General features: G+C 36.5%; 1 protein-coding gene across 2 annotated transcripts; it reads left to right on the forward strand.

The window, feature by feature from the left end:
• The first annotated feature begins 854 nt into the window (after positions 1 to 854).
• Positions 855 to 27928, forward strand: LOC149795816 (carnosine synthase 1-like). Of its 2 annotated transcripts, XM_089965718.1 has the most exons (11): positions 855 to 961; positions 9750 to 9902; positions 10429 to 10614; positions 13742 to 13980; positions 16144 to 16410; positions 16932 to 17112; positions 17890 to 17978; positions 20328 to 20559; positions 21462 to 21724; positions 22786 to 23002; positions 24190 to 27928. In XM_089965718.1, the coding sequence occupies exons 2-11, from the start codon at positions 9767 to 9769 to the stop codon at positions 25206 to 25208; spliced, it is 2829 nt and encodes a 942-aa protein (XP_089821844.1). In that variant the 5' UTR covers positions 855 to 961; positions 9750 to 9766; the 3' UTR covers positions 25209 to 27928. The 2 variants fall into 2 exon arrangements, with proteins under 2 accessions (XP_089821844.1, XP_089821845.1); XM_089965719.1 differs by lacking the exon at positions 9750 to 9902.

Genomic DNA, 27928 nt, shown 5'->3' on the forward strand with positions numbered 1-27928 from the left:
TCACATGTATAATAAGGTACGTTCATTATGTGAGCCGGTGTTTTAATATATTTTGCAAGTTTGCATATATATATATATACATTTACTGTTAGCTTACACATTCGTCCCATTCTACGGGGAACCATGCATTCTTGTTCTAAGGACGTTTATATGCACATCAAAAAGTATATTCTGACAGCATTTGCATTGTACGACCATTGACCCAAAGAAGGGTTGAATTGGCGTATTTCTTCACAGACAGTTACCATCTTTCATCGCGTGATATTTAAACAGTAAAAGCCTTGCAGTATCTTACATTTTTGTAATAAATGTACCACATTCAATATATATGTAGCATGTTATGCCAACTAGTCAAATGGTACTAGCATATGCGCTCAACATTCAGAGCTAAGTGCTAGGACTGGGCAGCTTGGTGTATGGATACTATTACCTGGTGGGACATTATACTACGTGCATGCGGCATGATAACTCAGTGATACAGGTCACTGTAAATTGCCACACTGCAGACATCGTAACAATAGAATTAAAATTATTAAACCTACGTTCAAAAAAAACAAAACAAACGGAAGCACACACCTATGTGAGTAATTACCTAGTCAGATAAATAAACCCATGGACTTAGGTAACTTTCATGGATGCCAGCACGGAACATTGACGTCATTTTTTAACTAATTGTATTTGTCAGATTGTTTCTGTATATCATTCATGTTTATTGCTCAAGTACGCCTGATGAACAAGATAGCCATGACGTATCTAAAGTGATTTGAATATTTGTTGTAGTATTTGTCTGAACACGCCTATAACTTGCAAGACAAGGTCAACACTTAATACCATAGCTTGTTGTCATGCAATGATTGGTTGGTTTTGTGTATGATAACAACACTTTGCTTGTAGACAAGTACACTTATTACAGAGAACACAGTCTGGGAAAGTTGCATTTGAATGGATTTATTGACATTATGTAAGTACCAGTCTACTATTTCCATTTATGAAACATAAGTTCATATTGAGTTAATGCATGAAAATGGAATAGCTTTGCACTGAATGTGCAGAATCACATGAGTCTGACGTTTTATCAGTAAAGTACGACGAAATCTCTGACGATATGAAATAACTTAACAAAAAGAGGAGTGCTAGCGTGACCATAATCATCCGCTCGAGTCGACTTTTCTCACGCGTATTTAATAGCTTCAGGATCGCAAGAAGACTGAAAAACTACAAATATACATTCAAAACACAGTAACGTACCAACTTATAACTCTCTGACGACGATCGCATGAATCCAATCCGTCAAATTAACATTTAGCTTTACCATTACAGTTACAAACCCTTCCTATCGAGTAGGGTTATGTAGCTTACATCCGTAATAGGAAACAAAATATCTCTGCTCAGAACCACTTAACATATGCGCTTGGAACTAATGGCCATACCTAAACCCCGCGTCGAAGCAATATTGAGTCCGGTAAGTATGATATTATTCCGGATTATACTTATATTATTATTATGATTATTATTATTATTATTATTATTAGTAGTAGTAGTAGTAGTAGTAGTAGTAGTAGTAGTAGTAGCAGTAGTAGTGTAGTTGCTATTCATGGCCACACTGCTGATTAAAGTTAAACAAATTAACATTGCCCAATTATTCATATGGCAAAACTATTGGGAGCATGTTTTTGACGTAGGCCCTTTCATCATATTTAAAGATATCATATTCAACATTTAAGAAAATACCCTTTACCTGCTTATTGATTTGCCTTAAAGAAATTGAAAAAGTCCTGATAAACTTGCATAGAATCGACTGCAATTAGGTCAACATCTATTTAAAACTGACAGAAAGTTTATCCTAATTACCTGATTGGGAAGTGAATATATAATTGAATTCATAATGACGACAACATTGTTGATTTATAATGTTTTCATTTTGCATTACTTTTATCTTAACAATGTGTTTCTTCTTTTTGCTTTTAAACTTGATCTTCAGGACACAATAGTAAAAGCTCTTCAAATTGCTTACCTTTAAATGTAGAAAGAACATTGCATTTTGTTTCACGAGTTGATGTCAAACTAAAAATAAGTATATTATGTTTTGGAGACTAACCATCTGACGCCAACCACCAGTACATTAAAGTTAGTACTATTCCTTATTTTAGAAGAAAACGTTGTCACGAGAGTGTATACAGGATAAAATGTGACCAAAGTCAATTCATCACTTTAAGTTTCCTTATAGCATCCGTATCTGGAACCAACATTACTCGTTGAAAGAAAACTAGAAATAGTACATGTCAGACTCCCATACTCCTATCAGAACAAATGACAAACATCTTTATTGTTACATTGAAATTCATGTCTTACTCCCAATATTGTGCTGCAGTATGTATAATACGGAGATTCACAACATGAATGATAACATCCCCGCTGGGAGCCAAAACATCTTGACGGAAGGTTTATCATACTATTCTTACCATCTTCACTAGGATATTTGAAATCCAGCGAGCTGTATAAATCAACAAATTTCACACCATTCCTTCATTATGTGGTTTACTTGCACGAATGATTGCTGGACCTCTGCTATACAGTACGGTATCACGTTTTAGCATCCGTGCTCAGAACCAACTAAAACATTTCTTTTTTATATAAATGCTACCAGGTTATATATATATATATATATATATATATATATATATATATATATATATATATATATATATATATATATATATATATATATATATAATATGGTTACATTCACATTTGTAGACGTCAAATTATATCTATGTATATTATTTAATATCTCTTAATCCTTAGGAATTGCAATTTATCTCCTTTATACTTAAATCATTGCTCACAAGAGCAGGTTCCTATGTATGCTACCTATACTAGTTTCTTTGAAGAGATTAATCTTCGCTCATATCCACAACCTTCTTACCACTGCCTATTATAACACAAGTTGATGCCAAAATAAAAATAAGCATATTATGATTTTGGCATTAACCATCGGACACTAATAATCATTAAATGAAAGTAAGTAATATTCCTTATTTTAGACGAAAAGGTCATCATTAAAGTATATAGTGTAACAATCTACCAAAGCCTATTCATTGCTGCAAGTTTCATTACAGCATCAGTGCCTGGAACCAACATTCCTTGTTGAAAGAAAATTGCAAATAGTAGAGGTCCGACTCCTATACACAATCAGAACAAATTACAAAGGAAATACAAATATTTTCATTGCCACAGAGAATTTCACAATCATGTTCCGCTAACACGTGGAATAAGAACATTTACATACCCGCTATTAACAGCACAACTTCACAAATGAATTACCATGTCATGATTAATATCTTGACGAAGTGATGTGAAATTGAGTGTGCAGTATATATCATCAATTTTCAAGTTGTTTAAACTGCATCAATGATCCCTGGACACGCGCTGTAAAGTACCGTATCACCTTTGTTATCCGTACTCAAAACCAATTTCTTCTCTTAGATGTCTGAGTAAAATATCTTATCCTTCCCGCACATACCTCGATTGATCATAGACGCTTGTTTTGAAATAACTTTGGAATGGTTTTGACAATTACTAGATAATGCCTTTAATTATTTTGACTCCTGGTGAGAATATTATGATCGCTATTGTAAATGTTTGTATGCCACATATTATGGGTACAGGACTTAAAAAAATAAATAAATAAAAAACAGTATTGAATTTGTATATGGCGATAGGGATCTTTGTCTTTGACATTTCTTCTGAGATCTGTATGCTAGACTTACAAAAAAAAGTTAAAACATTCGGAATCCAGTGGGGTTAGTTCGAGGTGAGGATGGTGTAAGGAAGTCTGCAATACGAAATATAATTACGTATATTGTACTAGGAATTGTTTATTAGATATCAGAGTTTACCCATATTAATCGAGGATTCCAAAATTTCCCTTAATTTCACCTGACTTTTGTGGAGGCGCAATACGCTCTGGCAGGTACGGTAGCTCGTGCGATTATTTAATTCCTATCGAGGATCTGTCTAAATGAGAGAGAGAGAGAGAGAGAGAGAGAGAGAGAGAGAGAGAGAGAGAGAGAGAGAAAGAGAGAAGAGAGAGAGAGAAAGAGAGAGAGAGGGAAAAATGTTTGTGAGATTCACCGTTTCTCTGTGTGTGCCTGCGTGGCATATGTGTGTATGTATGTTTATGTGTGTGTGTGTGTGTGTGTGTGTGTTTGAGAGAGAGAGATAGAGATAGAGAGAGTATGGGCACTGTTGATGTCGTATTTATTGACAGAAAACAAGTTTTTACCTACTAACGGAAAACTTAACATGAACAATGATAGCTTCAAATTGATGTTTAATGTTTTGCAAACACATTTTCTATGTAAATGTAGGAACGTAAAGTAATGGTTCTGTCATGTTGTATTGTAATGTCATATATGAGAGAAAGTGAGTGGGAGAGAGAGAGTGATGTTTTCACATGCCTTCGCTTTAGCCGTGAGAAAAAAAAGAATACAAATCAGTTTACGTTACAGTACACCGTGCAAAAAAAAATATGTTGTCATTTCACTTTACTTGAAAAGAAACGGGTAGCACATTTAGTAGCTATTTTGTTGTTGCTGTTGGTCTTTGTACAATTGTTAATAAAGGGAAATTACTCTTGAATTGGTTCCCAGTGTGGATGTTAATAAATTATAGAAAATAAAATACACTAGTGAGGTCAAAATAGTCCTTGTTTTTAGATACCTAGATATAAAAAAGCGTAACAAATATCCACTTGATAAGAGAAGTCAATGGCAGAAGACGTTTATTCAAGCCAACCGAAATTTATAGCCGCAATTGTCATATATATGAAGGTCATTTTCGACACCATGTAAGGGTCACAGTGCAAAGACAAACCTTTTTTATAGATGCAAATTCTGCAAAACAGTGGGTGCTAAACAGGCTGATGCAATTGAAAATAGTTGACATTCAAGCCGATTTTGAGATATACTACATGCCCCAAACCCTTGCGTTTACAACTATGGGAGTCTTCTTCTTAGCCGATTATTGATATTTCACTAGCAACATACTGCAGAGTAACTCTTGAAGGTGTACATGTCTAAGGTCTCACTGGATAGTTTCGTACTTTGACAACTCCCTATTTTTTAAGGTAGAAGGCATGAACCTAATTATTATACGCCTAGCATTAATAAAATTACACAGAATATATATATATATATATATAATAAGGTTTAGATTTACTTTGAGTTAGGCTTGAAAATGGGTTGGCTCGCTTGGTGACTGCCTGTAAAGCTAGACTAGCACTGGAGATCAAATGCGTAACTTGGGTTTGCAAATGAACGTGTTTACGTATGTCTGCTATAGAAGTAAATATGTAAACATCGAGATGGTTGAAGGGTGATTTTAAATATGTTAATTTGTTTTAGTACTAGTGCACTTTATTCATGCATAAGGCACATACTGACTCTTTTACCTGCCTTGTGACAGGAAATATTGAAAATAGCTCTTTCGGCCAAAAATGAATGTCAAATTGAAGGGTTTGTAGTAGTGTTGGTTCTGTATAAAAGCCACCAAATGTATCAGGAATTATTCTACCACAGTCAAAATATCACGTGCATTTATTCCACTGAAATCATTAGTTTGTTTTTATTTGTATCTTCACTTTAAAATTATTCTCCGTTTTCTACGATAGGACATGGTCGGATGAAAGTTCACCCGATAAACTCTCCAGTGAGACCTGATATCAATTTCAAGAACAGCACAAGCCCGAAACACCTAGTTCACAATCATTTCCATATCTTTAATTAGTAAACAATAATAGCTTAAAACTAACAGCATAGCCTTAAGTTCAGAAAATATGGCAGGGGCCAATATACGAAATTGAACCTTGCCACCTTAATTTGGCAGTCGTTCTGCTAGGTACCAGGAATATCCAGACCATGCTGATTGGGCTCTCAGATAATTTCCAGGCAATAAGTGATGTTCAAAAGATTTCATCATCGACGATGAAGATACAGGAGAAACGGTTGACAGATTCCGGGTCCCTCAGAGAAAAGAACTATATGTTCTTCTGGTACGGAAAGAGCGCCTACGAAGCCAGAGGATGTGGTGTAGGATTCGCCGTCATGAAATGTCTGCTGGGGATGATAAAAATTTATAAACAAGACCATGGAAGACTGCTATCATTCCGCTCCACACCATAATCGGGCCTGTAAAGATGATCAGCGTTTACGCTCAACACACTAAGTGTCATCCCAGATACCAATGATGAGTTCTACGACGAGTTAGACTCGCTCAACGACATAATTCCTAAGGAAGAGAACAATATTATTGGGCATCTTCAAAGCTAGGGTGGATGCCAAACATGACTCTTGGTCTTCCTGTCTTGGCAAGTTTGACATTGGGAAGAGGAATGAGAAGGGGCAGCGTGTCTTAGAGATGTGCTCGTCCAAGACCCTCAGTATCACCATAACCACAGCATAAAGTGTCAAAACAATAGCAATATCTGGACTTGATCGTTACGAGACGTCTGCCATAAAGGGTGTACGTCTTACCCGTACCTGCAACAGCGCCGACTGTGACTACGAGCACTCGCTGTTGTGTTGAGAAATAAAGCATCAGCCGAAGTCAGCTGTATATATCGAAAACATCAGTGGCATGTATGATTGCATTAAGAAAGCAATGGGTCCCACATATAAAGTGCGATCCACGACAATGTCAAGCTGATGAAGTCTTGGTTGGAGTACTACTCTGAACTGTACTCCAGAGAGAACCTCGTGGCCAACGATGCTCTCATTGAAAGCCTCCATCTCATGGCCGAACTGAATGAGAAATCTACTATGTCAGAACTAAAAGAGAAATGCTGAGAACATTACAGACCCCACTTCTTGGTCTTTATAGACCTCAAGAAGGCGTTAGATCTGGTCAACAAAGACGGAATTTTCACTATCCTGGCAAATGGTGGATGCAATCGGAAGCTGCTACTCATGATCCAGTCCTTTCACGATGACATGAAGGGTACAGTGCAGTACGATAGCTAAATGTCAGGCCCCTTCGACATCCGCAGCGGAGTGAAACAGGGTTGAGTGCTTGTCCCCACGCTCTTCGTCATCTTCTGCGCTGACCTGCACCAGCACGCCTTTGGGACGTCCGTAGAAGGGATCTACCTGCACACAGATTAAGACGATATGCTGTTTAACCTGGCACGATTTAAGTAAAAGACCAACTTGCTTGAATCTAACATCGGGGACATGCTCTTTGTAGACGATACTGCTCAAGCCACTTATACAGAATCTGAGCTACAACGCCTGATGAAATGCTTTGCTAAAGCATGCGATGTGTTTGGGCTGACAACAGGAAAAGAAGAAAAACGTGATGACTATGAACGCGTTCCTCCCAAGCATCATCATCAACAACTATGAAATTGAGTCATTCAGTTCACGTGACTCGTTTATACCATCAACCACCAAACACCTCTCGCTCGATGCTGAACTTAAAAAGAGGATTGGAAAGGCATAACACCTGTATCCAGGTTGTCGCAGAGAGTAAGAAACAACAGCATGCTGGCCCTGAACACTAAGATTTCAGTGTAATATGCTAGCGTTCTAACCACTCTTCTGTATGCCAGTGAAACCTGGAATCTGTACAACATAAAAGACTGAGCCTCCTTCACATGCGATGCCTCCAATGTATACTCGGGATCACCTGGCGCGATCTAGTAACAAACAGCGAGGTGCTTGAAAGCCGGCGAGGACACGCTAGGCTTGCTAGCTGATTGAAAGCGATCTCAGAGGAAGAACAGGCAGCTCCAACACACACTAGTATCAACCTTTAAATGCAGCAGATGCAGCAAGGACTGCAATTCCCATGTTGGGCTCCAAGGCCATATCAAACGTTGAACAACCACCAACCGGGACATCTCTCATGGGCGCATTTCCATTGTCCCTCGAGACTAACGGATACCAACCACCAGAACTATCTCTGTATTTATAGTATATCTATAACAGTGTTCTTGCGCAGCTGACACACTCAAGTACTTGCTATAAATGAGGGTTCTTGCTTACTTTTATCACTATGTGATACAAAGAGGGAGCGAGAGTGTCCACATGGTCTATTTACTAGTGTGTTGTGAAGTCTCTGGATCACCTCTTTCCTGAGAGTTCTGACTAGCGCATAACAAAATGGGTGCTTTGTTTCACTCTGGTCTAGAGATGGTTCTGGCTCACAGTTATCACTTGTTGATAAAAGAGTGTCTCCCATGATATACCTACTCTTGAGTTATGAGGTTACTGTGTTATCGAGAGTTCTCCCTTTCTACTGGCTGTCTCCAGCGCAAAACAAATGCGTGCTCTGACATAGATAGGCTCACTTCGTGATAAAACAGTTGCCCCTTTTCTACTGGCTTACTTTGACGTGCGATAATATCCACGTGCGAGTATGCGAATACCATCCGTGGTGTAAAGTTTATCGTCGAAGGAGCAAAGTCCTTTTTGATTGTTGAGCATGGTGGAGATAATATGCCGCAGTTATGATCAAAAATAGTATCACGGAGTTCTCAGCATAGTTGTCCTTGTAATGACTGTCTGTAATGATGAATGGTGGCAATGCGACCGATGATATTTTTTATCATTAGGTCTTTTTCTTCATGGTATCATCACCGAGCGTAAGACAATACATTTTGGACCTTAGTTATATAAATTATGTGAAGGGTATTCCACAAGTTTCATCTTAGAACTTTCCAAGTTTCGTTTTGCTATATTTGCAGAGGAATGGACTTGTGAGGTCTCGATGTTGATATAGATTCAATATTGCGTCGGTGTAATTTTCATAAATGAATCTGCATAGGTCATGAGTAGCGTGGCTATATCAGCTATATCACCGTATTTGTGATAATGTCATAATGAAAATGAAGCATGAGCAATTTTGAGAGGTTGAAAACGGCTGGGCCGACGTAGATTGGTTTATCTAGGATGAGGTGTTTTTTTCTGGATTCAATCGCGACGAGTTCTTCGTCAAACATTTTAATGCTGACAAAACAATGTTGGCTACAAGCTTATCATGTAGGGTGTTGAAGTCAACGTAGGATTTCAACCATGGGGATTATTCAAACTCGTGAGCTCGATGAACCTTTGCCATCTTGAGTCTATGTTGCAGAGTTTATTCCAGAAGTCGATGATGTATCTTACAGCGTGTTTTTTATTGAGATTGGGTACCTTGACATCACCAAATCCGAATTATTTTGTGTCGGAGTTACTGTTGACACAGTATAGATCGTGTGATGATAAGTGGTTCAGTGCAGAATAGAAACTCGATGTGAGCGTCGTAGATATGAGAGCGACAAATGAGATCGACCTCGACGAAATGGCCGTAATCATCGGTATATCCGCTTGTCTGCCCTGTAAAGTGTGTGTGTGTGTGTGTAGTCAATGGTGTGCAAAAACGCAAATTGAAACTATTCTTAAAGCATTTAAATGTCGCTAACATATGCTTAGAATTTTCCAAATCAAAAAAATATTTAATATGCTGCTCTATCAACAACCTCAACTGTGCCGATGTTCTAATGTTACTGACGTACTACGAAATATGTTGTATAAATATGTATAAATATGTTGTATACATGTTAGTTTTATATTATTAATTTAATGAAAAGTGGCAATACAATCATGAAAAGGCGTATTATAGATTTTCTTTGTTGTGCACGTTTTATACATTTGGAAATATTATGCTTTCATGTTATTTTTGTAATAAGCACCATTTCGGTTTTCATTCAGGAACGTAGTTTTATGAAATGAACGCGGGTGAGGCTAATTACAAATTCTCACCGGATCCAGAAGTAGATATGAATGCGGAAGACACACATGGATCTTATTTGCCTGAGAGTAGGCCTTTCGGTATAGACCAAAGACTTATTACAACTGAAAGAGGTATTGTATTGTAGTCCTAATGTTAATGATTTTCTTTATATTGTCGTGTGGATATCTATCACATTTATTTCAATAAATATAGTTCTCTTTTTGTAGTTTTATTTTATTCAGCTTAATTGTACGTCTTTGATGACAAGACCCAGATTACATTACATTCGCTCTCTCGAAACGTAGGTTGGGTTATGTGAAAACGGATCTAATCATGGCTTCCAGAATACAGGTTTTAGTGAGGAACTATACATATTTTTTTCTGGCTTGGTGGAAGCTTAGGCTCTCTTTATCACGATGCTGTCTATTCGTATATGAACAGCATTAGGTAAACTTATTCGACGTATTTTGAAGCTGGATAGTATGTTGTTGTCTTCTCACCCGTCATTTGCTTGAAGTTAAAGTCATAAACCGAGTTCAAAATCGATTTGAAGAATCCACTTAATCATACCCTTTCTAGATTTTTGTCTTTTGGAATTTTAAAATACTATACTTATAGCTGTAATTTCCAAGCCAATGTATATGTTTATTTTCATAGGTATCCCTATCACACCAGAGGACAAACGCACCATAAAATACTACGAATCTTTACAGTATATGCTTTACGAGACCGGATATCCTGAAACTTCCGACAGAACATGTTATCCAAAGTCTACATCAAAGGAAGCTATTTCCATATGTATCCTCTCTTCTCCTGCGGAATGCATGGCAATCCTCCTGGAAGGTTAATTATAAAATTTGGTATTTTGACCAAACGTTTTGTTTCATTACAGCATGATTCTGGCTTATAAATTGATGTATGTCCGCACATTTATGTGGTATCAATATTCATGTTAGCCAGGAAGTTTAGTTTGTTTTCTGCAAGATATGTCTATATAGAGCCGATTAAGTTCTAATTTTAATGTCGCATATAGGTTCCGGCAGCTGCATCAAACAGTAGCTCAAACAGACCTATATTTTCACCGTGAATTCATATTGTTTTGCCTGCGAATTACGTTCACGAGGAGCAAGTAACGAAGAATGAAAACTATACACATATTATCAATATATGCAGGCCTCGGTGACTTGTGGGTATCTTGCCACTGAGCCCACTTTATGTGAGCTAGGGTTTCCTTTCGCATGAATTGTCACACAACTTAGATTTCTTAAGAAAACGAACCAATCAAATCTATGCCGATTTTCATCTCAGTAACGTAGATTAATGTATTGTGCTATTCAGAATTGTTAATCCAGCCATACCGACATTGTGTATTATATTGTTAACAGTGTTCTCCATTCTTTTTGAAAGCAACGAGCATATCTCTTCTTCTGTGCGATCTCTAACATTGCAAAATTATTACCTTGACCTACAACTCGGCAGAAACTTGACATTGTGTTCACTGCCGCTGTGCATGCATTTTAAACTCTCTATTGCAAGAAACGTTGGGAAAATCACATTTTCAGTAAACCGTGTTTCTCCTAGGATACGTAACTGCTCACATTACCATTGTGCGTATAAGACCTACTACCTCCCGGATCCAGGTCTCCCAAAGATGTATATTCGTCTTTTCCGGATAGGAGAAATACTATCTACTACAACACTTGATTTATCTTTCGAATCATTATCCGGATCATATTAACTTTAGGGAGATAGGCAAAAGGCCTAATGAATATTGTGCAACCAACCTGTAACCCAGGTAATCTCAAATTGTGAATATTTTATTCCAAATACAACAATTAACCCATTCACATGATTGCAGATAGAAATGAATGTAGACTGTGTCATATTTGAATATTGGACTAATATTTGAAGGTTAATTGTACATGCCAACTAATGGCCTCTTTTGAGACTGTCAGTGCAATTTTCGCAAAGATTAATGTTATCCCATGAGCAGACATCTTCATATGCAAGTCCTTTCAAGTGATGTCAGAGTATTCCGGCCATACTACCTTCCTCAATCAATATACACTGTACATAGGATTGAGTGGTTATAAACTTGTCCCAGGTTTCCCTGGGGGAAGAAGGAGTTTTTGAGTTCCATTTAACTATTGAGAAAGAAACATACAATCTGAACAACCATACCAGCTCCTACTCGAAAGCACCTTCAGTTATGTCAATGCAAGAGAAAGTCGTGTGATATTTGTTTTAACAAAACCATTCCCACTGACAGCAACCTAATCCCTTATAGTCTCATAAGGACAACCAAACCAGCATCTTGAAACTAAAGGTAGGTTGCGTTAAGTGAGAGTGTAACTCACTGGCTCCGCAAGCTGAAGAGAGCGCTAAAAATACAACTGTTTGGTACTATAAGAGAGTCAGTGAAATCCTGGTTAAAGGCTGGAGATTCAGTGTGTCCCTTGAACACAGCCAAGTAATAATCCAGGTAAGATCTTACTTACTAAAACAATGTGAGTTACTTAGATTTTATGATGTTCTAGTTAAAGATGATTTTGGTTGGATCAAGATCCTACCTATCTTAATAACAGGACATACTTATAAGAGTAATCGGTTCCAAACTTTACTTCACGAATAGACTACAAAATAGGGCATAGAGCAGCCTTGTATGGAACATAAGCACACAAAGCGACGATGTTTGGCTGTGGGTCAGGTCCCCGAAAAGGCACGATATTTGATAATAAGCCTCTAAAACCGACGGATTACTAGCTCTTGTTATTCTGTCATTAAATTTTGGAGAGCTTCTGTTGCAGTGCACCCTAAATAAGATCTAAATGTAATGGAAAAGACTGTCTGGGTTAGGAAGAATTGCGGTAAGAGAACACGGAAACAAGGTTCTCATAGGCAAGAATCAAATTCACCTAACTATGGACAAATCCAGAAATAACGTACCAACTGTATAATAATCCTTAATACATGTGATTATAAATATTTACTTTGTTATTTACTGGACTACAATGTTGGTTCACACAGCGAAAGCCTAAACAAGCGCCATCAGCAGGAGCCATTGTGAACTAACGGACAAACGATGGTGTTGTTTATTATACACATAGACCAATTGTCCTGTTTTAGGAAGGCGGGATTCGGTAAATAGAGCTTATATTTATAACGTTCATGTAATGGGAACATATTCGAAGGATAAACACCATCTGAATATGGACTAGAATCCATGAGAGTAATGATCTAAATCTGAACACGCTAGACAGCTCATGATTCTCGCAGAGTTTGCATAACTTTAACTATTGATATACGTTTTGTTCGCCCCTTTACTCTTTTCTTTCCATCAACGTTAAAAATAGTGTCAATCGACGTGAAATTTGTATAATAATCATTTGAGTCTTTCTATGCAATTATATGAATACCTTAAACTATTTGTCGTTTTTCTAGAGTGAATACAGATTTCGGACATTCCTCTCCCAGCAAATATTCTTAAGTAATGAAAAAGTATTAAGATATACAATTATATTTAACAGCAAAAAGTGCTATGGATGATTTAAATTGTTGGATAATATATTTTTGATTTCCTTGCTTTGAACATTGATATTAACATTAAGGAGATAGAAACACAAAATTACTGCGAATATTACATATATTATATATATATATATATATATATATATATATATATATATATATATATAGATATATATATAGATATATATATATATATATATATAGATATATATATATATATATAGATATATATATATATGTATATATATATATATATGTATATATATATATATATATATATATATATATATATATATATATATATATATATATATATATATATATATATATATATATATATATATATATATATATATATATATATATATATATATATATATATATATATATATATATATATATATATATATATATATATATATATATATATCGCATACATTAGGCGGAATACGATGCCCTGGGGATATGCTCTTGGTCTTGACATCAACCTGGTTGTCCAAGAAGAATTCCAGAAACAATAAAGGACTGTATTCGCTCTATGTCCACAAAGCCATTGCTTTTGGGGTTGCTGGTCAAACGTTTTTGGAGACATATACTCCTCCTCGCAGGGTGACATACTTTATGAATTTCTTCAACAACGCCAGCACATTTGGGCAGATGGAAGGTGGCATAGAAATTGAGGTGGGCTATGTTTATTTATTTCTTGTTTTTAACCAAACCGCGTATGTAGTAATTCGTGAATTGCACGAGGTTGAAATATTATTGATATAGTAGCGTCTGGTGCCACTAAAAATTACTTTTGTATTAACATCGAGTTCATTTATATATGAAAGCTTTGTTAGATTTCAATTCAGTTTACCTGACATTACGTGTTAAAGGAAGATATCCAAAACAGAGTTAAAACATGTACAATTCATAACGTCTGCATGATACCTAGTATTCATATTAATTAATGATATGCTGCTAGTATTCCTTTGCCTAGGCTTATGGTATGGATTTGCGTCCATTGTTTTTCGGATGAGAAGTTCTATGTGACCCACTGTTATGCGTTGGGGTGGGATGCTCCCTATATTTATTTGAATTACTGTGGAATTCTTCCCTGGCTCGTTTGTGTAGGAAGTCAAATTAGTGATAGAGAGAGGTAAAGCTCCGAACCCCCAGTCAGCAATACCGACAGTTAAATTATTAAGAACACAAAGGTGAAATTAAAAAGAATAACAATTTAATACAAATTAAACGATATTAATTTCTAAACCAATCGTCTTCCTCTCGACCATGTAACAACCTATTTCATCACGTGATTATAGTGTGAGATGGCTTTCCCCTGTACTTGGTTTCTACTCGTCTGCGTTTACTCCGCCAATTACTCCGCCAATTCCTTTCCTCCTTCCGGTGTTCTCCATACTATGTTCTTCCTATACGCTTCCCCTTCTTGTTCTTTTTCTCCTCTTCCTTTTCTCTCTCTCTCTCTCTAGCAACTATGCTTGTTCTCTGCCTACTGCCTTGCTCTATCCTGTCTCCCTCTTTGAGACCCGGGACTTAGTTCTGTCCCCAAAAGCTTCCTTTACGAAGCTTTCTGTCCTGTAGAACGTACTAAGTGTTCTCCCGCCAAATCACGAGTGGCTGCCGGAGTGAGTATATTTCTGCTTGACCAGTACGATGGCTTACAATCACTAATTCGTTCCCAGCCCAAATGACTGTTAAATTCTGGTTCGAATTGATTGCCCACCCTTTCTCAGTTCCGATTGGATATCAATTATACCCCAGTCGGTCGAGCTTAACAGACGAGCCTCATGCCATCTGTCAACGCGGGGAGATTTACAACAGCATCGATGGTCCTTTGTTCTAGAACAAAGCTTCTAACGTCTACATGTTAGTTTTGACACCTAACGTAGAGAACTCTTGTACAAACACGAATCACCACAACAGTGGAAGGTCGACATACTCATGGCGCTAACCCATTCCTTTGTTCCTGACTTACGTAATCGCGGGCAGGAAAACGTGACACCCACCCCCACGCTTGAGAATAAAATCGGGATTTTATTCCCCAAAAATTACTTCAAATGCAAATGCGCGTTACTACACGCAATAAAATAACAAAATTATAGCGACACTACACGCTGACTGCGGACACGAATATACACACAACATACGGTTATCTACAGGGCGATCTATGACATTTCAGCGCTCCTACTCATGAAATCAGCGCCTACATTCTCGGTTCCCTTCACGTATCTAATGTGCATCTGGTACTGCTGTAAGAACAGCGACCATCGCATCAAGCGTCCATTCGACAATTTCGCCTGCGCGAGATAGGCGAGAGGTTGGTGGTCAGTTTCCAATATGAATTTACGCCCGTAAAAGTACCACTCGAACCTTGACACCTAACGTAGAGAACTCTTGTACAAACACGAATCGCCAAAACAGTGCAGGGTCGACATACTCATGGCGCTAACCCATTCCTTTGTTCCTGACTTACGTAATCGCGGTCAGGCAAACGTGACATCGGATAACGATTGAAGTTTGAAACACCTTTTCATAAACTTCAAGAAACGTTGCTTTCGTTTTCGTTGCTGTTTTCATTTTAACAGGGTTCAAATTTAAGCATTCAAATAGTTACGTATCATCTTGCACATAATCGTTATTAAAGAATAAGAAAAGATAATATCGATTCTTAATTGTTAAGTTCCTAGCATTAGGGAAGTCTTTCAGAGCTAAATGTAAGAGGCAAGCATATATATGATCTTCATGAATTGACTTTATACAAAACATCAGAAGGATACTCAACCTACGAATGCATAATGTCTTGGATCAATTGGCTAATTTATTCTTCCTCTAATACAGGATAATCTTGACTGTCCAACAAGCAGCACGGTCAACCTAAGAAGGCTGACGGACAACATATTATGGACTCGTCACCTAATGTCCAGGGTTGGACTAGCTTTCCCAGAGACGGTTGGCTTTGTTTTCGACACATACATTGTTTATTCAAACGATGCTTCCGGTATTCGAGTTGTTCATGTCGATAACAAGAAAACGAATTTGGAAAACACCGTTAGGGTTGAAGTCAGTAAATTCCTTGAAAGTTGTGTGCAAAACGAAGTGAAAATGGTAAGAAATCGATTTGGTAGATTCATTAAATATGTAAATGGAAAATAGTTCGAGTACCAATCATTTTATGTATTATCAGTTTTCACAAACATGTTTTTTCCGACATTCCATTGCATATCGAATGAAATTTCGTAACGTATTTAAGGCCTATTCCCTCCATTGCTGATGTTTTGTTTCGACCAAACGTGATGTAACCATAGGGGAAATAAGTTTTTGGCTTAATTTTCTTGATGGAATTTTGGCCATTATTTTTTTATTTCAACAATCTACCAGATTCTTATGTTCAGAGCGGCCTGGAAAAGAATACATGCATTCATTAACACACACACACACACACACACACACACACACACAGAGGCTGGTTAATTGGGCACTCTCAATAACACCCTATCAAGTCACATTCAATCTCATGATTCGTCTATAAACAGAATTACTTCATATTTTTGTGTAAATTATTTTGTCTTTTTTGCCATGATTGCCAAACCTAAAAGGGTATCTTGTATCTCTATTTCTGTACATAGGTTGTAGTCAAAACGTCTGGTGTCATGTGGCAAGACAATAAAAGCCTGACTACGCATTTATGTAATGACCGTGAAGGGATTATCAATAAAGTATTGGAGCTCTTTGTATTGATTAATCAAGGCGACGCTGTGCTGGTGGAAACCTTCATTGAGACAATCAAACCCGAGAAAGTCTCCAACGGTAAGAATGTCATTTTAGAGCAATTTAAGATGAAAACTACTTGATGGTTTAATATGATAAATGTCAACTCATATTTTGTGTGATCCACATACACATCCGATGTGACCAACCCAAAGAATCATCTGTCCCACAAAACCAGTCACTATGGGTAGTAACCGAAAATCATATTCACAAATATGTGTGATTCTCTTACATATCCAAGTGCAAAGTTTCGATTAGAAGATATTCCAAACTGTTATAGTTTAAAAGTTCGTTAAATATGACTTTTGCTCACCTTGAAATGCGCAAGGAAAGCCCAATTCCAGCACGATCTTTATCTTTGCTTAACATATACAAAGCGATGAACTGACATATAGAGATGGAAGGGGAGATAGCCTAAGGATTTCATAATATCCCTATGAAAATGCATGGGGAGATAACGTGGATTGCAAAATCAAAATACAAGGTGTTATTGAATTAGTTTCCATTATTGATAGTATTGCATATCATCGCGCTTTATTTTGGTATCTGTATCATTCGCATTTCTCCTTCAATCCACTGATATCTGTTCTGTCTAGTACTTCGCAAACATAACATGTTAGCCCTTAATGCATGCATTGTCGAAAGCTTATCTATTAACCGCTTCTTTCAAAGTGGGACATGCAGTTGGAACGCTGAAATGTATTAATGAAGGCTTACAAAGTTGACTTTTTATACAGTAATGTTATACACTTAGTACAGAGCTTGTATGTATTCATTACTTCATTATGCATTCCACTTTTAACGTCTCTGTTTCAGTTCCCAGATGGCATTGTACAAAGGACTGTGCTATTCGAATGAGATCAATCGTATGTCGAAATCGTCTGGATATACCTGTGACCACTAATGTTCGTTATTTTCACGTTTTTATATGAATGACATTTTTTAGGCTATATCATATAACGATTCAATGCAAACAAACATTGCAACAAATACAAATATTAAAATGTTTCACATTTCCCTATACCTATACTCCTTAGACTAATCTTCAAAGTAGCCCGTTTACCATATTGTTTATATTCGATCACTGGTTCTTGATAAGACGCACTAAATATGTTTTGACATTGAATGTTAACTGTTTGCTGCAACACAACCTTACCCACGCATCAGACTCTCCGTGAATGCGAATTCCACTCTACTTGTTCGCAGTAAAGTGAAGCTATGTTATATAATTACATCCTCAAAAAAGTTTGCAAGTTCAGATTACTTCAGTTCACCTTTTAGTTCAGTACGTTTTGATTGGGCTTCTATTAGTTGCTTTTCAACAGGAACGATTTTCATCTTTGGAAGATGTCTCAAGTGGGTTATATTAAGTATCCCTTTGAATGGTGTTCGGTGATCGTTACTATTATTCTATGAGTAGATTCTTATCTATAAATGCTCTCCTGCACGTACACTACTGGACAAAGATTTATCAGAACTGTTATCATTTACATACTTTACCAGACAATTTTACGACAACACTCCCTTCAAAAGAAGCCATTATATCTCTAATACAGTGTAACGCAGTTGGTGCGATATATGAAAGTCACTCGCGTCATGCGTCAGCTAGCCTAATATTAACGTATATTCTAAACAGACTGTCAGAACTGTATATGCAAGGCTCCAAGATATACAGTGATGTGAAATAACAACTACAATTCACTCTCATTACCCAAGAACTAATATAAATTGAAATAATTCAAGTAGCAATGGCAAAACATAATCTAAACAAGTTGACTAGGTTCTTAATCATCTTCAGGGTCTATTAAGTGAGGTAGCAATACAGAATGTAACATTTCAACCTTTGAAGTAACATGTGAGATGAAGGTGACGCGCAGCAATAATTCACACTGAAACATGTACATTATTCGAAAGCATATCTGGTTCTACGCTGTATGATTTATTTCATATATACAATATACACCATGCAGTGTAGGTGCGTCGTTTTATAAAGATAGACACAAATGGCGCGTACAGTTTAATTTAATACTAGCAAAAGACACCTGAATATATGAGCATGTTTCTGTGTGTTTGAATTGGGCCGACGTTGTTTGACTTCATCTAAAAATTTATCCCTTATATGACGCTAAGTTAATTGTCAGCAGCACAGGGCCTTTGTTGTTTTGTACTCTTAGAACGCTATTTCGAAGCTAATCTTAATCAGTCATGTTTTGTTTCATATGAACTATGCTGAACCGTATTTGCTAACACGGAATTTCGGAATAGAATCGGAGTCGAAACGTTTTAAGTTCAAATAAACAAAGGCAATATTTATTTACCGTCAGTTTGTTAGACACATATAATGATCTGAACTGTTTGATTAAATCAGACGAGTTGGCAAAGTGTTTGACGTTGATCCATGCTCCCTGTTTTCGGACGTGCAATGTAGAAAATACACCATATACGCGTGATTGTACAAGATATTCGGATCACTACTGGTGGATGCAATATAAAATACGTAGACTCTTGTCTACTGATACATTACGTGAAAACACATCTAGCACAATTCTTCGTGTATATATTTCATGACGTCTATATAAAAATATTCGGACTAATACAAATGATTGGCAATAATACAATATTTATAGGTGGCAGACATTCATTAACAATTCATATGATGTGATCTGTCGCAAAATATATCCATTTTGACTCTAGAATGTCTTAAAGTGCAGACGTATGGTATGCTAGAGCTTAAACAAATTACAATATTCTTATAAACAAGGACAAAAATAAATTATACCGTGTACTGCTAACCACTTAGCGAATGACTTGCGGTCATCTTAGAAGTTATTTGTACTCTGTGTAAACGATAAAGTATTCAGACCTATTCATTATAACATCATAATTATCCATAATAATTTAATTACGGTCCATACCTGTAATGAAATGATTTCAAGTAGTCAGTTCAGCATAAAAGCACCGTGTTTGTTATGGTCAGACGTACATAAGTCATTGACCTTTATGTAAAAAAATATTTATATTTTAAATTACATTTGTACTGGCTTAGACTGAAGTTCTATAAATCAACATATTGAACTGGTCTATATTTCTCCAGATTCTAAATACTGCATCAGTCTTGTATTGTTAATCGTTGGTCTCTTCTAATAATTTCTTTCTCAACTACCGTATTAGATGCTCATCTTTGCAAAGGAAATCCGTTTATAAAAGCTATTTTTTTTAAGTGTCTGTAAAACGAATAATTTCATTTAATTTAGGTGACTTGCGGCATGTCTCTCGTGAAAGGCCCAGTAAAGGAAGACGATACGATTTGCCAGCCACTAAATGTCACTCTGACTGGGCATGGTTTCATTGACGAGAGCGAAATGGAAAGGTTTGAAAAAGATGTCAGGGAAAAGTCCACCTACGTTTTCCAAAGCATCATGTCATATGAGAGTCAACTAAGCACATCGGAAAGAGGAGGCCTTCTTGCTCAAACTGATGTCATTGGTACGTTATACAAACGTCTGAAAAATACAACGGATACGGACGCGTACAGCATATATAAGCATGATAAATAGCATACAGTGGAAGGAACAACTATAAACACTGGAATTCAATTTTCTGTAAAGCAATAAGTAAGATAACTAATATAAACGAAAGCGTGTTTAAAACATTGAAGCGGACTGAATGTTATTCTCCTTGTCGATCAATGTCTTGTTTGTGTTAAGTTTGACATGTGCAATCGAAATGTTTTGTAAGGCTGACATCCATTCGTATTAATACTACAACACAATTTCAATATACAAGACTGACTCAATCATTGGAGTCCATCACACCGTTACGTTCAACGATTGATTGTATACGACTAATACATCAACAGTTGAAATTAAACGAGTTTACTTGGATATCCCGGCCTCTTTTATTTAATCCAAATACGCTTTTAAAGATTAATGAATGTATAGTTTTAACTTACCAATACAATCAACTTGCAGTTTTTATCAAGAGCACAGGCATTATAAATCCATTATTCACTATCTTATGCAAATCAACGAACATAGTTCAGATATGGCTAGAAAGAACAAATATTTAATCTAACGTTTGTGCAAATTCATCTAAATCTGTAGAACCAATGGTGTCAAGATGTGAAATCATTATTCTCCTATAGAGACTTTTTATCATCAATATTACTGTATCGTAAAAAATAAGCCTCACAACGAAGTAATCATAGCGAACGATTATAAATATTTACCGGGACACTAGATGACCCTTGAACCAGAAGGTTAAGGTTACAGAACACACTAGTCAAAAGCTCATCAAAGTGCTCATGTCAGCGTCCTTTTGTATCTACGCCAATACCTAAGCTTTTCCAAATTTGTTTTCTCTTTTCATTTCTTATATATTATGTTCAGGTATTGACTTCGTGATCACCAGAAGAAACGGTACACTTACTCCTGTTGGTATAGCGGCACACAGTCACAACTGCATTGCCAAATGTCAGATGTTCGAGAACTTGTATCCAAAGATGAAAGGCATGTCAGTTGGTCCTCTTGTTGAGACCATGATAACAAGATCTCAGAAATGTATAATGGTCGGAAAGATGGTACTTGTGATAGGAGCTGGTGGCTTTAGCAGACAGTTTATTTGGACAGCAGCAAAAGAAATGGGCATACAGGTAATTATGTTACCGTAGATCTTAAACAATGTAATCTGTTATATATGTAACAAGCAACACATGTCACTGAGTTTTCACAAATCCAGATTTGTCCACTGTTGTACGTAGTTATACTATCTATTGGTGCAAATAAATGTGTACAGGTCAGGTTAAATCACTGCTTGACCGACTATGTATTATTTACTTCAAAGCTGTCCATGTTGTCTATGAAGCACATATGAATAAGCATTTTTACCCACAGTGAAGAAAAATTTAGGCACCGATTTAAAATGTAATGTGATTGTATCGACAACGGGAATGAACGTATTACAGTTGTGATATATTTAGCCACCTTTTAATAGCAAAATTGCTAACATTTAAAATCATAATCTACGAGCGAAGGAATGTAGGAGTAACATAGTGTTATTCTATTCTCTCCGTTCTGCTACGTTTGTATGTGACTCTGGAACAGCAATCGAGTTCTGTAAAAATATTTATGTGTATAGTTCAGACCTATTAAGATGTAATGCAAAGATAGAAACTTGAAATATAGATATAAGGGATGCTTATGATAGGTGAGGCAATTTTGCAAAACAGCTGGCCCTGTGGACCTAACTCAATATAGTATGTGTTCGATAACAGAATTAGCTATTTATATTGTATGCAGAGAGACGGCATCGTTATCATTGTTTAATTTAAAATATATGAAAAACTCACATTCTAGGAGATATTATTATCATAAAGCCATGGTCCTCAGTGCCCTGTGTAGACTTGATACAGACTGGATGATGACGTTCATATGGAACCTTTTGTAATGCGTTTTATAGCATTTGTATAGTCTATCAACATTTTACTTTAACGTGAGCGTGCTTGAGGTCAAGCATGGATATCAAAACAACCAGGGACATAATTGACAAAACAAGTGATTACTCAAGGGTATGTAACTATGACCACGGAAAAAACATGCCATTTCATTCTGATTTAATTCTCGTTTAATTCTCGTTTAAGTATTGCTTACTATCCCGAACATGTCTTTAAGAACAACTTGATGAAACATGTTATGTCTGTTGCATGCTTTGCAGGTGGTGTTGGTTGATTCGGATCCAAATCATAGCGCCAAAGACGAGGTCGCAGAGTTCATCCACGTCGATTTCTCAGATCATACTCAGGATGACCAGCACGCTATGAAGATCTACAAGCATATTAAGGATAGCCAAATTAAGGTGGATGGCTGCCTCACGTTCGTCGAGGATTATGTGCCCCTAGCAGCCGTGTGTTGCGATCTTCTTCAACTACCAGGTTAGGGCCTTATATGATAATATTCAGATCCACGTTATATTAGGTGAACTCTGGTTTAGGTGAAGTAGAACGTCGGTTGTTATTGTTCCTGAAATCATCAAAATTTAGTAATTTATTTTGCTTCACGAACCATGTCATTTTTAATGGTCTTTAGGTATCATTATATTTTTTCATTGATTGCTTAAACACACACGCACATATTCTTTGAATTTAAATCCTAAATATCCCTGCTTAAGTTCCACCGAGGTTGAAACATTATAGACCCTGATCTGCCGTCCTTGAATGAACTTACTGATAAGGGTAGTTGATGTTTATTCTACAAATGATTTCAAGCGAACAGCACATCGCAGTTTGGAATTCCTCATATAGCTAGCATACGAACAGAAATAACGAGAACGTTATGCTGTCACAGTGACCTTGGTCGAAATTGCTGGGAATCCTTACTGAAGGAAGTGAGACCGCTGTGGTGGCCTAGTGGTTAGAGCGTCCGCCTCGTCGCTTCGCTTCCCGGCTGACTCATACCAAAGACTTAGACAAATGGTACTAACAGCTGCCTCGCTTGGCGCTCAGCATTAAGAGGTTAGTGTTAGGACGGGTCGTCCTGGTGTCAGGATAATGTGATTAGGTGGGACATCATGCTTCATGTCTGCAGCTTGATACCCCAGTGCTAGACATTACTATTAGACTCTCACACTGCATACATCGTAGCGATATGACTAAAGCATTGTTAAAGCTACGTTACAAATCAAAATCACACGCACTCAAGGAAGTGATGGCGAAACATACTTGTACATAGTATACTAAACTCAACTGCAGATTTAGCAAAAGTGCCAACTTATGAGACTTTTGTATCCTTGTTCATCTTGTAGAATGAAATATAAATATAATTTGGTTATTTTGTTTTTTTTTAACTTCGTTTTCTTCAATTTAAAACGATAGGTATGCAACAGAGCAATAGGTTAACTCCATAAAAGTATGTCCTTCTTTAAAAAAATATAATTGAAAAAATAGTTCATCTGTATATTGTTTTTTTATTGCTCTAAAACCAGACAGTAAATATTCGCTGCAATATTACATAATAATACAAAATGTGTACCTTTATATTATAATTACATGTGATCACATTTTCGGATAGACTTATAACTTATACATTGAAGATTTAAGCTTTGTTTCTTCCATTCTACTAGGAGCAACAAAGAAGGGAGCCTTGAGGGCTAAAAACAAGAGCGCCACACTGGCGTTCCTGAGGGAAAGGACGGCCCCCATACCAAATTGGCCGAAGACCTGCCTATACACGTCATGGTTCTCTCCACTGAGATCACAGGATGATATTGAAAATGTGAAGAAGGTAGGAAGGTTCCCTCTCATCATGAAGTTGGAGTATGGCTTTTGTGCTGTTGGTGTAACACTGGTGAGAAACGCTGAAGAAATGGAAGATACCTACAACGAAATTCGTGCTATATTACAGGCACCAAAAGACTTCATTGGCATTGGGCTTGGTCATGGCAATACCATGATGGTTATGGAGTATCTTGTAGGTACAGAGCACGACGTTGATGTCATAATACACGAGGGTAAACTTGTCGCTGCTTTCATTTCTGACAATGGTCCAACAAGAGGCAAAACCTTCACTGAGACAACCGCCTGTACGCCAAGCGTCCTACCTTACGAAAAACAACGACAGCTGATAATAGCTGCTTACCAGTGCTGCACAGAGATTGGCCTGAACAATGGTGTCTTTAACGTGGAGTTTATGATGGAGCGCACCGGTCCAAAACTGGTGGAGATTAACGGAAGAATGGGTGGATTATATCTCAGGGACTGGATCAGTAAGATATATGGAATAGACTTGCTACTGTCTGCATTCGAGGTATCTTGTGGTATTAAACCGTATGTTCCCGATCCGATACCCATGGGACAGATGATGGGAATCATGTGCATTCCCTCCCTCCATAGCCATATTCTTAAGGACCCATCATATGCATCCAAATGGAAGGAATTAGAGGCTACAGGTAATTTCACCCTCTTCGAAAAATATGCAGAGGTTGGTGCAGGTGGATTCGAGTTCCCATTTGCAAACATTGCAGTGATGGAGAAGGATCTTCCAACAGCCAGAGAGAAACTTATGGCAATCGCCAAAGATCTGAATATCTTCCATCCTGACTACGATGTTGATAAATTTCTGAGCGATTTCCAGCGTACATAAAGCAGACCTGATCTATTTTCGGCGTATGCAGCGTAGACCAGGGTCATTTTAGGCGCCTAATATATCGATAGGTTCCTGATTAATATCGGGCATTTATAAAGATTTGAAGATTTCAAAACAGCATTCGGCATATGCTATGACATCAAGGCTTGGTATTTAAAAATGAAAAAAAATATATCTACCAAATCAAATAAAATTTACATTATAGTATTTAATGTAGATTAAATCAAAATTCATTACTTAAAGATTGGCATTAGTGATATTAAACACATTTTAAATCTTGGTGTTTACCTGGAATTACCTCACACACTACACTCAGGATATTCTTGATTTCTTGTTCAAGATTTTCTTTCATTAGCTATATTATGGTTTGGGGATTGTTATATTTATACCCTTTATAGATAGGCGTTTTTCGTCTGCGCAGTGGTTTGGGGTTTTTCAATCTCCATGCGCCTTAGTTGAAATTTTGGGTTTGTAACCTTAGCATGCCTTACTTGTACATTTGTTTGTTCCAGTGTTTATTGTGGCTATTTTAAGGGAAAAAGGAAATATGATGATGCATTTTCATTAAACATCTATTTATATTATGCAGCAGGGAAAAAGTTTGTATTTAAACGATGTTAATGCTTACAGTTTGATGCACGTTAGAATCAGATTGCTTAAAATAGAACTTCAGACATGCTTATGGTTTCGATTCTCATTGGTAGAGACATGAATTTGCTCTGCACGGGATGTAAATTACATGGTGTTATTGCATTATATACATTTTTGGGAGTAATTACAGTACGTATTGTGGGCAATTACATTATCTATTTTACAGGTGGGGTGTTAATGCGGAACATACATTATAGGTGTCTATTACATTACGTATATTATGCCAAATCATTCCGTTACATACTTTGTCGGCGCTATCTTCTAAATGGAGAGATATATTAGGCATAGTGATGATCATTCTTACGTCCAATGAAATAGTTAATACTTACGTATAATGAAATAATTAATACCTAGGTCCAATGAAGTAGTTAACACCTACGTCCAATTAAATAGTTAATACTTACGTCCAATGAAATAGTAATTATTTACGTCCTATGAAAAAGTTAATAGCTGCGTCCAGTGAAACAGGTAATACTTACGTCCAATGAAATAGTTAACACCTACGTCCAATGATTTAATTAATAATTACATCCAATGAAATAGTTAATACTTACGTCCAATGAAATAATTAATACCTAGGTCAAATGAAGTAGTTAACACCTACGTCCAATTAAATAGTTAATACTTACGCCCAATGAAATAGTAATTATTTACGTCCTATGAAAAAGTTAATAGCTGCGTCCAGTGAAACAGGTAATACTTACGTCCAATGAAATAGTTAATACCTAGGTCCAATGAAATAGTAACACCTGCGTCCAATGAAATAATTAACACTGACATCCAATGAAATAGTAATTATTTACGTCCTATGGAAAAGGTAATAGCTGCGTCCAGTGAAACAGGTAATACTTACGTCCAATGAAATAGTTAATACTTCGGTCCAATGAAATAGTTCATACATAGGTCCAATGAAATAGCTAATACCTATGTCCAATGAAATAGTTAATACCTACATCAAAAAAATAGTTGATACTGAGGTCCAATGAAATATTTAATACCTAGGTCCAATGAAATATTAATACTTACTTAACATTCACCATTGTATGCTCTAGTTTATAGTGTAATAGTTTTGGAGTACTTGCATTTGGTTATAGCGCCACGTTTTAAGGAATTCTTAGATTTTTGTGATTATTTGTCTGATTATTGGAACTCGGTCCAGTGGAAATATTCCTTAACCCGAAATAATTAGCCAGGAGCAAACGTCACAGTCAAGTGTTAGTGAGGTTCCATTTTTATGTATATTTAATTTAATTGTTTGTCTGTAAGTTTTAAAAAAAAAATTAAATTTCATTGTATGCTATTGGAATGTAACATTGCTGGTGGGCTTGATCTTCTCCAAACCAGAGTTCGCTTGACCTGATTGACTATTTTTTTATTTAATGTATGTAAAAAGCTAATAATAGCTTTATTATTGTCTATGTGTATGAACTTATTAACTTAATTATTATCCAGGTAAAGAAGAAGTGGTAAATATGTTGATCTGGGTTAGCGAGTTTGGACATTTCCATGTGAATTTTATAGGGTATTGTCTTATGTAAACAAGGCTCATTAGATCATTATAGAAGGGTTGTTTTCCCATCTGGTAATGGTTGTTTTTAGAAAATGATAATGTGACCTGAGGTCAAGCAGAGAATTATATCATCTTGTGACTTTAAGGATTGCGCATGTTATGCTTTAACATCTATATATTTAAATTGTATTATATTGTGAAAATTTAGGGCTGAATTGTGTTTTCTTCAGATTATTGAATTCAAGTGATTATTTTCTCAGGAAAACACAAACATGCTCTGATAAAATTCTTAGATGAAGATATTCATTAGCATTTATACTGAATTCAATCCTGGAATAATATTTATGTCATTCAACTAGAGAATGTTGACACATCAGCACTTTGCAGACCATAACAGACAGGTCATCGCCTTCAGTTTTAGATCTCTTCTGGACTTGAACTGAGTTTTTTATTCAGGACTTTTTTATTACTACGACTTGTGTCTTTATTTCCTGGATTAAGTTTGGATTTAATTCGCAATACCGTAAGTTTATCTGGCTAATATTTCACCTTGTGT

Source organism: Sinohyriopsis cumingii, chromosome 7 (genome assembly GCF_028554795.1).
Source record: "Sinohyriopsis cumingii isolate HCF-2022 chromosome 7, ASM2855479v2, whole genome shotgun sequence".
In the NCBI taxonomy this organism is placed as follows: Eukaryota; Metazoa; Mollusca; class Bivalvia; order Unionida; family Unionidae; genus Sinohyriopsis; species Sinohyriopsis cumingii.